General features: G+C 35.4%; 3 protein-coding genes across 5 annotated transcripts; all 3 read right to left on the bottom strand.

Annotated features, from left to right (window-relative positions):
- Positions 1-366: 366 nt before the first annotated feature.
- On the bottom strand, positions 367-1,068 carry LOC114727788 (ferredoxin). The gene has a single exon (XM_028914533.1). It carries the CDS (start codon positions 1,012-1,014, stop codon positions 568-570), a length of 447 nt encoding a protein of 148 aa, XP_028770366.1. The 5' UTR covers positions 1,015-1,068; the 3' UTR covers positions 367-567.
- A 6,206-nt stretch (positions 1,069-7,274) lies between these two features.
- LOC114728680 (UDP-glycosyltransferase 88F5-like) lies at positions 7,275-8,865 on the bottom strand. Its single transcript, XM_028915617.1, has one exon. It carries the CDS (start codon positions 8,749-8,751, stop codon positions 7,354-7,356), a length of 1,398 nt encoding a protein of 465 aa, XP_028771450.1. The 5' UTR covers positions 8,752-8,865; the 3' UTR covers positions 7,275-7,353.
- A 1,290-nt stretch (positions 8,866-10,155) lies between these two features.
- On the bottom strand, positions 10,156-15,510 carry LOC114727896 (TOM1-like protein 5). Of its 3 annotated transcripts, none has more exons than XM_028914685.1 (12): positions 15,060-15,510; positions 14,475-14,558; positions 13,838-13,960; positions 13,380-13,458; positions 13,068-13,166; positions 12,855-12,968; positions 12,170-12,330; positions 11,665-11,740; positions 11,217-11,302; positions 10,850-11,008; positions 10,351-10,746; positions 10,156-10,308 (listed from the first exon to the last, which is right to left on the bottom strand). In XM_028914685.1, the coding sequence occupies exons 3-11, from the start codon at positions 13,936-13,938 to the stop codon at positions 10,380-10,382; spliced, it is 1,242 nt and encodes a 413-aa protein (XP_028770518.1). In that variant the 5' UTR covers positions 13,939-13,960; positions 14,475-14,558; positions 15,060-15,510; the 3' UTR covers positions 10,156-10,308; positions 10,351-10,379. The 3 variants fall into 3 exon arrangements, with proteins under 3 accessions (XP_028770518.1, XP_028770525.1, XP_028770509.1); XM_028914692.1 differs by having other exon boundaries at positions 10,156-10,312; positions 10,355-10,746; XM_028914676.1 differs by having other exon boundaries at positions 10,156-10,746.
- Positions 15,511-16,269: the final 759 nt, after the last annotated feature.

Raw genomic sequence — 16,269 nt, 5'->3', positions numbered from 1 at the left:
AAAAGTTAATGCAGATTCAATTCAACAAGCATCACTTGGAGAAGCCTGCCTTCTATTCTACTAATTTTTCTTTAACTAGAAGGACCGACACAAATGATATGACATTATAAACAGAATCGAAATTACATCCTCCCACTTACTAGGCTTCAATTTATTGCACTCCTTCTAATCTAATCATAAGAAAGTTTTCATACCATTAGTGACATACTAAGATGTTTACTCTCGTGTCTACAATTAACTCAACCACAGTTCAGAATTAAATTTCATAATTATGACATCATTCAAATCATCCCCCGGTATATTGTGATCTAATTGCTCAATCCTATGACAATAAAATCTATGGGATAAAAACAGCAGGTACCTAAATTTGCAGCAGAAGTAGCAGATATACTATGACATTATTATTCATTGATCATCCAGTTTCATCCAGACTCATCACAGCGACAGCCAAACCACAAGATGACTCTTAATCAAGCTCACAGAACAAGAACATGTGAATACATATATCGATTCATGATTCATACAGACATGAAATGAAACCCAGAAACCAAAAAAATGCTTGATTAATTAATCGGTGAGCTCCTCCTCCTTGTGGGTCTCGATCACCACATCAGATCGAGGGTAAGCGGCACAAGTAAGAACCCATCCTCCGTCAATCTGTTCATCGTCGAGGAAGCTTTGATCGGACTGGTCAAGTTCTCCTTCCACTAACTTCCCTGCACACGACGAACACGAGCCTGCTCTGCACGAGAATGGAAGATCGATCCCAACTTCCTCAGCTTGGTCCAGAATGTAAACATCGTCAGGACATTCGAATTCCTTTGGGCCTTCTGGAGTTAGCAGCTTCACTTTGAAGGCGGCCATGCACGTTACGCGCCCTCGGATCCCACGGCGGCCACTCTTCGTTCCGACGCCGAACATAGCCTGAAGCTTAGGCGCCGAACGGAGGCTTGTGGTGGGCTGTCTGCCGAGGAAGGAGCTGCTCACGACGGCGCCGGCGGTGGAGGTTGCCATTATAGAGAAGCTCTAGACTATACTATGGAGGGTGCTTCTTCCGTTAAAAGGAGAGATAATGGGTTTTGCGATGGGTTTGTGGCTATATGTGAGAAAAATTGTGAGACGTAGAGGGACGCCACGTGGCATTATATTGTGAAGCGCTTTATCTTTGGTTCTTCTGCAGGTTTCGGATAATTGGAGAATCTAAGAAGGCAGAAGTTAGGTACTCGTGGAAACAACATTCACCATTCAATTTTTAACCCCCTGGGTTTCGTACAAGGGAAAGACCCATATATGCCTTTAAAATATAAAAATCCCAAATCAATGCATCCAATTTCACAAATACCAAATGAATATTCAATTACTAAATTAGAGTTTAAAAATGTTGTTAGATTATATTACTATCCCTGCTTTATTTTTAATCTGAAATCCCTTTTGATCCCACCATCCTTCTCTCCCTCTCCAACAACAATCTTACCGGCTTTGCACATGCTCGTTGGACTCGAAGGTAAAGGTTAGAGGGGTTGCTGACGGCAGAGGGCTGCTTGTTTCCGATTAACCTTTTTTTCATTTTTCTTCAACCTCTATTCCTTTTTCTCTTTTCTCTCGGCTCCAACAAAGCTTCCACCCAATTGCACCATTGACCTGCACACTCCCTGATCCAAGTGCCATCCCTCATCCTCCATTAGTTCCCTTATTGTCTACTGCTTCTCCATTTCGTCTTCCTCATCCTAAGTAAGCAATCACACTGACAAACATTCAAGTGAAATAATGACAACGTTGAAAAGAGATTATGAGATGAATATAACATATAAGCAAGCATATCAATTCAAGGTAATGGAAAAAATACATGGCATACCTAAACAATCATACATGTTAATAAAAATTATTTATGTAGTCGATTGTTACACTGAGTTGTTAATAGCTATCTTTTTGTCATTAATGGCAATTTGTTATATTCAATGAACTTGTGGACCCCACTTCCTCTATACTTATTCTACACTTGTTCAATTTACTTCAACATGTGGACTTGAAATTTTCACTTTGTTTAACCTTTATCACATCTTTACTTACTTTGACAACATGTGATTTGTCCAAGTTTGACAATTGGTTTGGCTTATAATAAATTTTGCAGATTAAGTGTAGTCCATTTATATAAAGGTGTTATTAATTTTTAAGAAATAGTTGTCAATGATCTTAACTAAAAGGCAACATATGATTGCCTAAGTTTCCTATTGGTTTGTGTTGTAATGAATCTCACATATTACTTGTTGTCAATACATATATAAGTATGGTTACTCTATATGAAAGAGTTGTCACCGGCTCTAACCAAAAAAGCAATATGTGATTTGTCTAAGTTTGATCATTGGTTTATCTTGTAATGAATTTCGAAGATCACTTGTTATCAATACATATAAAACTGTTGTTAATCTATTTGGTAGAATTGTCAGCGGTTCTAACCAATTGGTAACATGTAATGAAGATAGTTGATTATTCTTCTTCTAAATAATTATTCCCAAAATCGCAGCAAAGAGTTTGAAAAGCATACATAACCTTGTTAAAATATCTACTACGTCACATTAACTATTTATCATCGTGGTTTAACAATTACCAATCACGTTTTTCAAATTTCAACCTTGTTAATTGAAATAAATAAATTAGGCTATTTATAATTTTTGTTGAGTAATTCATTAAACCTCATTAGCCATTTACCATAATGGTTTAGCAATTGACAACTACTTTTTCCAAATTTCAAACTTGTTAAACTAAATGAAAATAACAAATGATAACATTTTATTCACTATTTACTACACTGAATCATCAAATGACAACACAATTTCAGCAAATTGTATAGTTAGGCAACTGATTGAAATGTGTTGTCATTTTCTAACTAAGTGTAGTAAATTGCTAATGAAGCTTAAGTAAATAGTTTTACATTAGTGGTTTACTACACTTTACTTACTATTTATTATACTTGATTGGTAAATGACGTACAAAATATGATATTACACAAGTAGATTGAATATATAACTATTCCTAAAAACAATAATGGTATGGCTATTAACAACCTAGCTTTAATCATTGACTAAAAATTAGACTTTCCATAACAGTAACAAAATTCTCTATGTTATATCGAGCATTAACAACAATGGTGGGTTCCTTGCATTTAGGGCACTTGAATTATTAGAAGCCAACACCATGGTCCCAAAACTCACTGGATCAAAGAAAGCATCTTAGATAAGCCAAGTTACACTATTTTCCCAACTAATTACAGGAATAATATAAAACACATACTTCACTTTAATTGCAATCTTTAAGCTTTCTTCAGCCTCTAACATACTTGCATTAACCTGATGAGCTGCCATCTCTCTTTCGCCAAAGATGGAGTAATAAGCTAATAGACTAAATAAGAGTAGTAAATAGCAAATTAAATATAGTAAATAGCGAATTACACAATAGTCACAAGTTCTATTTTTTCTGTTTTTAGTAAATGACTAGAACAAACATATGATTAACTACAATTTAATAGCAAATGACAACGAATCAGTAAGACAATGACAGATAATCTGATTAACTCGGACGAGGGAAGCTGTTGGCAGAGGAAAACAAGGGAGGACGCAGTGATGAATTTGCATCGAGGAAAGCCTGAAGGTTGTTGATTGTTTGTAGTGAATTGTTACATGAGGGTGTGAGAAATACCGAAACATGATGGGAGAGGGAGGCAATGATGACAAGTTGCTGATAAAGGTGTCGCAGCTGATAGAGAAGTGGTTGCTAGTGAAAGTGTTGTGGCCGTGAGGGGATGAGTGTCGTAGTGGGAGGACTAAGGAGGGGAAAGAATAGGGCAAGCAAGGAGAGAAGAGCAAGAACGATGGAGGAAAGAATCAACGGTAGTGAGGTCTTTTTACAAAATTTGTAAATCCCAAATTAGTACTTGAACACTCAGCTGAGGATCACTGAATTAGGCTTTTGATATTTTGAAGGTATTTATTGTAAGGAATTGAAAGACACGCAGCAGAAAATAAAAACTTTAAAATTTTCAATTCCTTGTCTGAATTTACCGATTGTGTTTAAGTCAAGTGGTAAGAGGTGTTACCTGCGGTATTCTAATCGTTGGTGGCTCGGGGACTTCGACGTTCGGGATGCCTATGCTCTCCTTTTGTTCGTGAGAAGTCGACAACTCAGATCGGCTTCCTCTACCGGTATCCACACGAACAGCTTTCAATCACGAACGACGTGCTAGGGCCTCTTGTCCTTTTAGGGTTTTTGAGAATCCGTCCTCACCTTCTCTCTTTTAGCCATTTCTTATCTACAAACCTTTTGCATTCTCATCCACACAAAACCCTAGCTCCTAATATCAAATATATAGGATGCCATCGGTATTATGAAAAACATTGGATTTCGGAATTAATCCTAAATTAATTCCGAAATTAATACAATATCATATATTGCGTAATCTGATAAGAAATCAATTAAATAAATACGGTTTGTATATTAAATCCGTCCTACAGATTTAATTCACCTATTCATTTAATTCAAAATAAAGATATGACGGAATTATATTTGACTTATTCTAATAAATCAAATTTGAGATATTATACCTTATCAATTTTTAAAAAATGATATAGATTTAATTTATCCTTATAAATCAAATCTTAAATATCTCTTATATCATATAATATATATACGCGAATTTATATATATATATATATACACACGTCCACCCTAGATTATTCATTGAATGTGGACATATCTTAGATCAATGAATCTGGACATCATAGCTCGTGTTGGGCTATTTTGTGTGTGACCTTGTAGGCCCATATGAAATTGGCAGTGGGCCATTTACTATAATGACTCACAAGTCGTAAACGGTCTCTAGCAAGACATCACGACTACCCAAATCATATGAGGATCGATGAACGATGTAACTTTTCATACAACCATATCACGTCCCTTTTGTCACACGACATTTTGGTCATGGACGAGGCATGGAGAATGTCATCCTCCTATTTCTGATCGTTACTTTCTCGATCCCTGAGTAGTCTGAGTATAGAAATGGAACTACATTTCTATTATAGTATGGTTATACATTTCTCAAACTCACTCATCAAGGGGCCCAGTAACATCTCTCTACGAATGTGAGGGATAAATTCCATCTTGACCATTCACATTCCTCCATATAAAAAACCACTAAGCCTGAACATAGTCTTTATGATCACTTGGTCAAAAGTGACTTTTGACTAGGTCAAAACTGAGCGTTTTTCATGTATGAATCCATGATGATCTCAGGTCAAAGGGCATAGTGACATGGTTTGTATATGAGAGAAGCTTATGACTTAACCCATGCAGCTCTCTCATAGCAGGTCGGTCCAACACCTTGTACTCTTACATGTGCCTATGACTTTGATTTGTATCTCATACATTTTCAAAGTCATACTGGTCTTTTTATCTCTGCTTCCACATAGATGACCGACCAGAGACATTTAGGATAAAATCATGAGTTATCCAAGGATAGTCATCACAGTAAACATGCAAATAATATGATAACATAATTAAAAAATTCATAAATCAAAAATGTTCATAATACAATGATTAGTCCCTATGGCACAATTTCCAACATTTATTTGTCCTTTTCGCTTCATATAATTACTCAACTTTACACATAATTTTAAAAAGATATTCATATCATCTTTAATGCTTAAAATTTGATCTTATTTTAATTTTGATATTTAAAATTTAAAACTAGTGGTTTTGATTTTTGAAAACCTTATTCAGAGACAAAAAAACACTGTTTCATAGACCAAAAATCTTTAACGAGATCAAAATAAAATCAAATTTTAAGAATCAAAACTATTGGTTTCAAATTTCAAGAACCAAAATAAATTGAAATGAGATCAAATTTTAAGAATTAAAAATAATATTAACCCTTGAAAAAACCAAAAGTTTTATAAGTATTATTATCTTAATATTAGTCTTCCCAGCACTCTCTCGGATGTTTTATGACATTATAAATTATTTGGATCGATTTTTGTTAAAAAAAAATTATCCTGACAAACTAAAATTTATTTGAATGATTGATTGTAAAATAGGTTTAAATGTGAAATGATTAAAAGGTTTAAAAGGGTATGAATTTTATTAAGTAAAATACTTTTATTTCCTGTACAAGGCGAACGATATTCCAATGCTTATTCTAAGGTAATTTCCTTTGTTTTTGAAGGTTAATGTTTCCTTTTATTTCTAAAGATTTCACAAGGTATAAGTATATAGATTTATTGATGATTTTCCTTTTATTTGTTGTAATTCTTTTGTTGATACGTAAGAGTGAAAAAATCATTTATAAAAAAATAAAATTAATAACAAATAATATTAGCTAATTTTTTCTTTTTTAATCTCAATATATGATATAAAATCTCATAGGCAAGGGCTGACAATCCCGAGTTCAATTTCAACATACCTAGTAATGAATTTTTAAGATAATAATTCAATTTTTTTCCACAAAAAATGATGGTTAAAATATTATCTTCCTTTTTTTGGGTAAGCAAAATATTATCTATATTTTAAATCCCATGTCTATTACAGTTAAAATCTATCAAAAATATTAAAATGAAGTAGTATTAAATGAAGCGTGGAGAGTAGAGATTTGTTTGGGTTAATATGTGGAAAAGTGACTTTTATTTTTATTGTATTTTTCAAATTGAAATTTGGCTAAAATTTAATTAATATAATGTGATTTATATTTATATATTTTTATAAAATAATTATTTTATATATTTATGGAAACAAAAACTTTAAAAATTGAAAAATTGCATACAGAGAGATTTCAAGATCTTTTTCTATGATTTTCCCTATATTCATCTGGCTTTTACAGCTCTAAATGCTTGATAATGTGACTTCAGGTCTGATTTGATCTTTGGAAAAGAAAAATTATTTGACTCCAATGTCAGTCCAAAGCCAAATATATCTTTTGGCCCTATCAAGGTGATTTTTGAGGTGACGAAGGCCAAATATATCAGTTCCAAATGTACGTTTGGTTTTCAGTTTGTCAGAAGTCAACCCTTAAAGGTTAATTATTGCAGAAGAATTTATAGTAGGATACATTTCTAAAAAACTTAGTTTGATAACATGGAAGTTATTTAGAAAGTAATCCAAACCAATTTTTACTACTGAAAAGTAATCGAAAGTTGTTCAAAATTCAACAGTTCTAGGAAACAATCATATTAACTTTTGACAAATGGACTTTTAGAAGCATTTGTAAATGGATTTGGTGAAAGAAAACAAATTACCCAAATAACTCTGACTTCTAAAATCTACATGCAAAGATGTTTAGTTTTCAAAAGCGGAAACCAAACCTCTTGGTCAACCATGCTTCCAAGAGCTTACCAAGTCATGAAATGCGGTTGAAGATGAGCCACCTGAAGACCAAGCAGCAATGGCCCTGGCTTTCATCTCCAAACTCCTCTGTCTCAGAATCTTCCCTTCTTCAAATTCCATCAATTCCTTCACTCTTCTTTCCACTTCCTCTGCAACGACCAACCCTAGTTTGCTTCCATCCCTTGCTGCTTCTTCACTTATGATAGGTATGGCCACTTTCATCTCCTTCACCATAATCACACTGTTCAAGTTCTGCTCTGCGTACAATGGCCAAGCCACCATTGGCACTCCATAGCTCACTGCTTCCAACACTGAGTTCCAACCGCAGTGAGTCACAAACCCACCTACTGATTCATGCCTCAGAATGGCATTCTGTGGGGCCCATGATTTCACAACTAGACCCTTCTCTTTGGTTCTCTTTAAGAAACCATCTGGTAACAGTTCTTCCAATTTGGGTTCTGTGTCCAGACCCAGAGGACTCTTCACTACCCACAAGAATCTATGGTTGCTCTTTTCTAAACCAATAGCTATTTCTTTTATCTGAGCTTCGGAGAACACTCCCTTGCTTCCAAAGCACAAGAACACAACACTTCTATTTGCCTGCTTATCTAACCATGCTATGCAATTAGATGTTTCGTCTTCAGAAGAGGAACTGGAAATAGCATGATCTCTCGCACTTGTAATCAATGGACCAATGCAGAAAATTGGTGGGGTTTGATCATTTGGGGCACAAACACCATTTTTCATAGGTTCAACAGCTCGGGGTTCAAGAAAATTGAAGGTGTTCACTATGATTCCCTTAGATTTCAGAAGAGAAGAAGCAAAACTAAGAAAGAAGTGGTAGGAGGGGCCCTCTCGACTCAGCACAGGTTCAGGGGCGGAAGAAGCGCTGAGAAAATTAGGCAAACCAGAAAAATTCAAAGGAGTCTCTGTGAGATCTTTGAAGCTTTTATTGGTTTGGTTATGCAAGGTAGGTAAGTAGAGGAAGAAAGCCAGAGCAGAAGCACATGAGGTGAAGTAGCAGAAAGTGGGGATGTGGGTCTTCAAGTTTTCATGAGGAGCTGAGGTCACAAGAGCCAAAATAGTGAAGGAAGAAGATAAAGTTTTGAGGGCATCAAGAACATTAAGAGCATTCATGGCGACAGAATCAAAGACTGAAACTTGGAGGGAAGGGAGATAAATGAAAGACATGGGAATCCCAGTTAGGGAGAGATCACTGATGTATGATGAAGAAGCAGAAGTAGAGTGATCAGAAGGCATGGATGGGACCAAGATGAGTATGGATAAATGGGGTTGGTGTTGCAAGATAAGCTTTCCCAGTTCAACCATGGAGACCAAGTGAGCAAAACTTGGAGCTGGATACAAAACTATTGTTTCTTTCATTTTTACAGAGCAGAGGAAGAAGAAGAACTCAGATCCCTCTTTTGCCGGAAGCGCACAAGAGTGAAGTGATTAAGATGAGCCAGGGCGTCGGGGTACCAATTATGCTGTACAGATTGAAAAGTTCTAGGATCTCAAGATAGAATTAAATACATAATCCCATTTGACAGGTGGAAATAAAGTGGGCTACCAAGGAGAGTGGGGCTTCCGTTGTCACATCAGGGCTCTTAGCCACGCCACCCCACACTTTTTTTATTGTTTATTGCAAGTCTCTGTTTTGCCTAGATTTCTTTGTTTTTTTTGACCTTAGTGTGAAAATGTTGCATAGTAATAAAGGTTTTGAATTTCAAGACAACATTGAAAACTTCACACGCATTGGCAATAGTGATAAGACTCGATAAGCAAGTTTATCAATAAATCCCGAGATTATTCTAGTCACTTTTGTGGTGAAAATTTGACATCGTGTAGTTAGGGTTTTAATACTCTTGTTTTTTGGGAATCCTAAATCATTTTCCTTAATTTATAGGATTAGAAGCTTAAATCCCATTGCACTTTTTGAGTTCTTTATATGTTGGTGTATTAATTTATATGCTCATTGTTAATTTAGAATGATTAATTCAATATAGACAAAAGAATGCTAAACATTAAACAAATTAATTTGAATGAAAAAGAAAAACAAACTAAAAAGTACAAAAAGATCGATACGTCCCCCAGTTGCAAACATGTATATGCATGGATGTATACTTGCTTTTACTTTTTTTTCTCCTGTATGCGCCACTTTATACTGAGAACACTAAAGGGATGTTTGGTAATATTGAAAAATACTTCTTAGAAGTATTTTTTCATAAAATGAGACAAACTCCTCTATATATTTACTTCGTAAACCATAAAAAACACTTTTCAAACTATGATTTGATCTAAATACTATGATGATTGACATGAATGTGACGATAAAAACAAGACAAAGATCTACAACATCATATTTCAATTACTGTCATTGTAATAACAATACAAGAGCGGGTAGAATTTTTTCTTCTACACTTAAAAACATAACCCATTCTATTTCTCAAATTTATAATTTTTCCTTCAATTCATATTTAAAAAAATACTTTAAAAAAATTAACATATTTTTTCACAAATAACTAACTAAATTAATTTTTCTAATTTTGCAAATTAATTATTTAACTCCTGCATTTAGAATTTGAATAAATAAATAATTTTTAACTGTTGCATATAAATATCTTGACTGTGACGTAGAGGAAGGAGCAGAGAGCCGAGACAAAATCCAAACCGAACACAACAGAAAATTTCGAAGTAGCTTACAACACGGTAAGAAGCAAACCCTGGCCTACTAGACAGTTATGACTTTGTAGGAATAATTACTAAGGTGGGAAAAGTAGATACAGATCCCAACAAATTAGAAAATAAAGCACTAGAACAAACCTGCACCTACTAGCAATAATTACAAATCTCAGGTCATGGCATATGATCTCAGAAAACTCCCTACATGCACTTTCCAAGAGGATGTGTTCTTCCTTTCTCATAACGTAACCCACCAGGACTAAATCAGAAATCAGCATCCTCTCACAGCTTAAAATTCAAACTAGACATTTAAAAGATAAAACAGAAGTCTAGTCACTGGAATCAAAGCTTCCACTGTGAGAGCTGCTGCCATTTAAACTATGTAAAGAGAGGCCCCTCATGTGCCCCGCCAGAGGAGAACCATCCGTCTTCTTTTCCTGAAAAAATCTCTCCCGCTCAATGTGCTTTGCAGGTGGTGGTGGTATGGCAACAACAGGCGGCTCTCTATTGACGCCTTTTGCATGAGGAGGCGGAATTGTAGCGGGAAGAGAACCAGGACTAGGTTCTCGTGATGGCTCTAGAGAGAGCGGCCTTATTAGTGGACGATTCAGTCTTTCTTCAAGCAAAGCCAAGTCAGGGTACTGGGGTGCAGTGTCTTCATCTTCAGCCCGTACGCAAGCCTTCCCTTTCCGTAATCTGCCAGACAATCAGACAAGGGTTGGTCGGTTGGACTGAAAAAAATTTCGCCCTTCATGACAAGGGGAATTAAAATAGCAAGTCCGAAGAACAAGCAAGGCACCTAAGAAACAACTGTTCTGGCTCCTCTTCCTCTGGTTCATCATGGCCAAAACAATTACCAGCTGCTGTAGCTCCACCAGAAAGAAGGTCATCATGTCTTGCAAGTACTTTGTGAAGCTTCTCATTTAATTCAATTGCCTGAGAAATTATCTTCTCGTCTCTACCCAAAAAGAAAAAAGAAGACAAAAAAACCAAGGATAAAAGATGTTTAAGGTACAAATAACTATAATTCAATAAAACATGCAAGTACTAATGTTTTTCTCAGAATTAATACCAATGCTGTGCGGCATACAGCTCATAAACCTAAGCCTCTCTCTACATAGGCCAAAAGCAGAAATGAGAAGTTTAAGGTAGCCTTGTGTTCTCACCGAGAAGTCATCACAAGATGCATTAACCTTTGCTTCTGAAATGAACATTGTTCTACAAGGTCAAGGGTGAACTCATCGCTTGCTCCCTAAAGTCAAAAGAAAAGATAAGGTTTTAGCATCATTGCTACTCATTAAAATGTTAAATAAAATATAACAGCTATACTTTCAGACATTTCTTAGGAGGCAGCCATCTTAATGTTTTAGATGGCTCGTAATCTTAACAAGTCACCAAGATGGTTTCTTGTTTTCTGCTTTGTGCCTACAAATTCTGGTACAAGCTAAGTATTTTATTATATTCCCACGGAGATTTCTGGATATAATAGCATCAGCACCAGGAAGAGGTAAAAAGAAAGAAGACGATGATGGCATGGCTGAAGTTATTATAACAAACTTATAGAGCAAGTGCATTTGTATGACAAACTGTCAGAATGACAGATCATTGGCATACCTCAGGATGCTGGGGATCAACAGCATCAAGGACTTCTTTTAGAACCTCTAATGCATTACTCGCCTTTTGAATAATACTGCAAGATATGTGATGAATTAAGTACTCTGCTAAATGAAAATGGCAATAAGAACAAACTTTCTAGAAGAATATATTTTTCCAAGAGTTCCCTACAGCGAGGTCCCCATATCACTACTCAATTTCTACTATGATTTGACCAAAATCCACAAGAAAGAAAAAAGGAATCCACCCAAAATTACATTTTGGCATTTTTCTCTTTTCACTTGGCCGCAAAGTCAGAAGCTTCTCTGATTTTTACTACAATAATCTCTATCCCAATTAAAATTCATGTCATGATTATCCAATTCAATACACTGTACGTAGAGGACTGACTCACTATTATTGACCAAACACAAGTTGACCATATAGTGCGCGGAAAATGACATTGCCATAAAATGTTTGCTGAATATGTTGTCATATTACACTAGAACCAAAAAGCAAAAGTCACCTAGATTCAGGAACAGTTTGTGACTCTGCTTGCTGAGCAACTCCTTCTTCTCTAGGTGAGCCCCACTCCCTGTTCAGTACGTTACTGATCTTAGTAGGTTGTGAACTAGGATGATTTGATTGCACCACACGATCCCTTTGAGGAAATTTCACGCCAGCACTCTATATAAAGTATACATAGATTGCAGTCAGAACTATTCAGAAAACTTACAATGATTTAGCATGGACAAAAGGGAGGAAAAGTTGTACAACCACTTGCATCACATGGAAGTAATATAAAGATGGCGAAAGCCATCTTCTGTGTGGGTGGCAAATATCCGTTAGCAAGTAAGAGGGGGGAAAAACCATAAAAAGGGGGCTTTTAAAAATTACATAAAAATACAAAAATCGACACCCAAATATCTTGTGCAACCTTTTGTAACACCTTAATAATCCTGTTCAAATACAAAATTAAAAATACTTCTCCTTGAGATGGCAGCTTTGGGCTTTGCGATTAAGGCATACTAAACAAGCTTTTTACAACCCACGCTGTCATTCTAAGAACCAAACACTGTATTAAGTCATTAAGATTTTCAATGTCATGGGGCTTAAAGAATTCTCGCCTTTCTTACTATGCCAAGTGACAAGGCCCAGCCAGCACTGATAAATCAAATAATTCTAGATTTACTTCTCATATTTGCACCCACCACTAAATCATAATATGCATTATAATACTGGGGAAACTTTCCAGAAGCACCGCCAAGGGATGTTTGCGTGGCATCTAAAAGGAGAAAGATCCTCTCACGGGCAGGCAAATCTGACTGCAAGCAAAGAAAATGCCAAAAATAATGGGGTCAGCCAAAAAAAGAAAAGAAAAGAAAATACTCCTAAAAGACGAGTTTATGTTGGGAAAAAATCACCTTTTTCTTCACAATATTCACCAAAATAGGAATAATTCCCATATCAACCACATGCTTATGAATAGGATCCCCAATATTGTTCATCAACATTTCCAATAACTAGAAAATCAAAAAATGAACAGCTGATTTAGTAGGGTGCCATAGAAGAGGACAGCAATTTGGTTGGTGTTTGAGTGAAAACCAAACCATGGTTTTAAAAGTGATTTTACGATATACGAAGTAAGTATATGAGAGAAGTTATATAATGAAGCTTATTGTTTGTGCTAAAGGTAGTATCAGGTACGTCATGAAAATTTACCATATACCACTCACCATGACTGAATAAAGTTGAGTGTTGGGATTTTTGCCAGCAAGTCTTTTTTTAATAGCTTTAACAACATCTTTAGCTTGCCTGCATATTCAGAAAAAGATACAGTGGTTGAAATTTTGGTACTACAATTATTCTGGCAGATCAACAGACTCATCCATGTTCCAAATTTCAAAATCCAGACAAGAGTCATCCAGGATCAGGAATCAATCCAGGGATGGTCACGTGGTGAAAACAATTAGAATCGCAAATTAAGTATGTTTGGCATCACCATGCCAGATTTTCACCACTTAACCAAGACTTTGACAACAGATGCAGTCAAGATGACTACATTTCATATAATACCGTTGATAATAACTTCATGGGCATTTATCCACTGTTCATTTCTCTTCGCAATGTTCTAGAATAGTTATCAATCATAACGAACCAATGACATGAAAAGAGTTAGAAGCAAGATGGGCACCTTTGATCATGAGCAACTATTTCACATATTTCAATATTTTTCGTCCAATCAGTTTCAGCCAGTTTTTCACTTGTTGCAGCTTTGACAAGCTTGGCTGCCATCTTATTTCAGGTTCAAATCCAACTACGAATAGAACATCAAAAGTGAACAGATGATACAGAAGGGGATGCAGACGAGAAGCAAAGCAAGGTTCGATACTTTGTCAGCTGAAGATGAAGGAAAAAACACAAACTACAGAAGTCCATAAAAGGCTACAAGAAAAACTTTCAGAAAATCTTCTACATATGATAGAGAGAATTGACAACTGGAATAATGAATAATGCAAATCTTAGGAAACCTAACATAGACACTTTTTCATTGTATTTGATGCAGCTAGCATCTACTACTTGTTAATAGAAGAACAGGGTGACATGCGGTTTGATTTAACATTTAATCTTTCTGCAAAGTATAGACCAAAACCCCACTTCAATGTCATAATAGATTGTAGATGGTTCTATATAATTATCTAGGAGACTTGAACTTTTGAAGGCAATTGATCATTCACTTGATTGATATCACAACATTCTTAACTTGTACCATAAAACATAACCCCCCTTCACTGGACAATAAACAGGCCAGACATGACAGTGAAACTTACATGCCGCGTCTGCGGTGCTAAGTTAAATGCCAGAGTGTAGGATGACCAAACAAATAGGGAACTGCTAGTGGATCATAAACTATCCTGCAACCAATAAAACTTAAAAGGTCAATTAACTCACACGTCACCAGATTTCAAATGCCAGAGCAAATGAATAGCATTGAAGAAAATAAGCAAAAATTTATAATGGTATGTCCAGAACCATATCGCCACCCTCTCCAACAAAACACGCACGCACAATAAAAATGAGTCAAGAAGCTATGCTCTCAGATCAATTAATTTCACGTTGCTCAGTACTTTCATTCCCAGTTAGCAACGATTAATATTTTGGGTGTCATAATAAAGCTCGGAAACAAGGTAACTTAACCATGCTCTCAGATCTCAATTAAGACACGTAAGAAACCCACAGCACACTCCTCTGTTTAAGAAAAATGAAACCCACAAGAAACTCAGTACCAGCAAGATTATATAACTGTAGAAAATTTAATTTCGACCAGCACTTTCGATCACTGCAAGTGAATTTGATCAACGGCAAAGATTACGAGGTTTAATAGAATGAAAATTACAGCTGAAAAGAAGACGTACTTCTGAAGATGGATGCAACGACAGAGAGAACGAGAAAGAAAACGAAGATGCACTGGTAAGCCCTAAAGAGCTTCAGCATTTCAATAGAGAAACGGACTCCCTGGAAGATCAAATGCTACTCAGTGTATTTTACTGCCGTTATCTTTTCACAGACTGCTTTTTTTTCCTTTTCTTTTTGGGTTGGCTTTAAGCTTTTTGAACAATTTACACCAATTCCTTATTGCTAGGGAGAGAGGATTTTGATGCTGGGAACAGATTGAAGAAAAAAAAACACAGAAAAGAGAATTAAGAATTTAGTTGATAGCTGGAATTAAAAAATTGAATAAAATATTATATAGCAGAAAGAGAAGATGGTTAGGAACGCTGAGTGGTGAGAGCAGAGCAGCGAAGGAGTGAAGAAGGAAGCTAATCGACGAAAGCGGCACCGCCCACTAAGGATGTCCCTACCCTGAACTTTCTTTCTACTGCTAAAACTTCTTTTCCAAGGAGTCAAGGACGACATGCTGGCACTGGCATTTGTTAAAATCACCGGCCACTTTCTTTATTCCTCCTGCTACCCATTTCTTTGCTGCCACGTGTTAATGTGCTTTTATTACAAATAAATAATGGGCCCTGATCTTTCGGCCCAAAGAATCCACCCAATTAAGAAATTGATCAATCCCGTTTTTATATATACAGTAAATAATGTATTTTTAGGACTGCGAAAAATATGAATTAATAAAATTATCAGTTATTACCTTCGATTTTAATTATAAAATCTTATTTATAATTTATAAATAAATTTTTATAATTAAAATTAGAGGTAATAATATATAAATTTTAAAAAACTTAAGAAAATCGCCATTTCAACCGGTCATAGGCAATTTTTCAAAAGCTCTCTTGTGCCGTGTGGTGGGTGCCATGTACTATGGAGCCAGTTTTAGGGTTGAAATACAAAAAATTAAAGTCCACCTTTAATACTTTAATTTTATATACATAGTTTCAATTTAGCCCCTTAATATTAAAAATTGTTAACAAAAATATGGCATTGAGATTTTAAATATTAATAAAATATTCTCAAATATTAATAGATTAAGTTTAATTTTCCAAATAATTATGATTATTACAAAAATTATTATTTAAGCTTAACGATTTAAAAATTAAAAGATTAAATGTATACCTTTTGAAGGTAAGGAACCAAATTGAAACATTATATGATATTAAAGGGCTA

Source organism: Neltuma alba, unplaced genomic scaffold (genome assembly GCF_004799145.2).
Source record: "Neltuma alba isolate B1F8T4 unplaced genomic scaffold, ASM479914v2 tig00002446_pilon, whole genome shotgun sequence".
NCBI lineage: Eukaryota > Viridiplantae > Streptophyta > Magnoliopsida > Fabales > Fabaceae > Neltuma > Neltuma alba.
Note: the sequence above shows the minus strand (reverse complement) of the source record. Positions and strands in the feature narration are given on the sequence as shown.

Bases quoted from the DNA above. Each gene is read 5' to 3' on its own strand.
- LOC114728680 (XM_028915617.1), bottom strand. From the start codon at position 8,751: ATGAAAGAAACAATAGTTTTGTATCCAGCTCCAAGTTTTGCTCACTTG.
- LOC114727896 (XM_028914676.1), bottom strand. From the start codon at position 13,938: ATGGCAGCCAAGCTTGTCAAAGCTGCAACAAGTGAAAAACTGGCTGAA. The intron at 13,167-13,379 runs GTGAGTGGTATA...TTGATTTTCTAG, and splicing joins CTCAACTTTATTCAGTCATG to TTATTGGAAATGTTGATGAA. The intron at 10,747-10,849 runs GTGCCTTGCTTG...ATTGTCTGGCAG, and splicing joins CCAGAACAGTTGTTTCTTAG to ATTACGGAAAGGGAAGGCTT.
- LOC114727788 (XM_028914533.1), bottom strand. From the start codon at position 1,014: ATGGCAACCTCCACCGCCGGCGCCGTCGTGAGCAGCTCCTTCCTCGGC.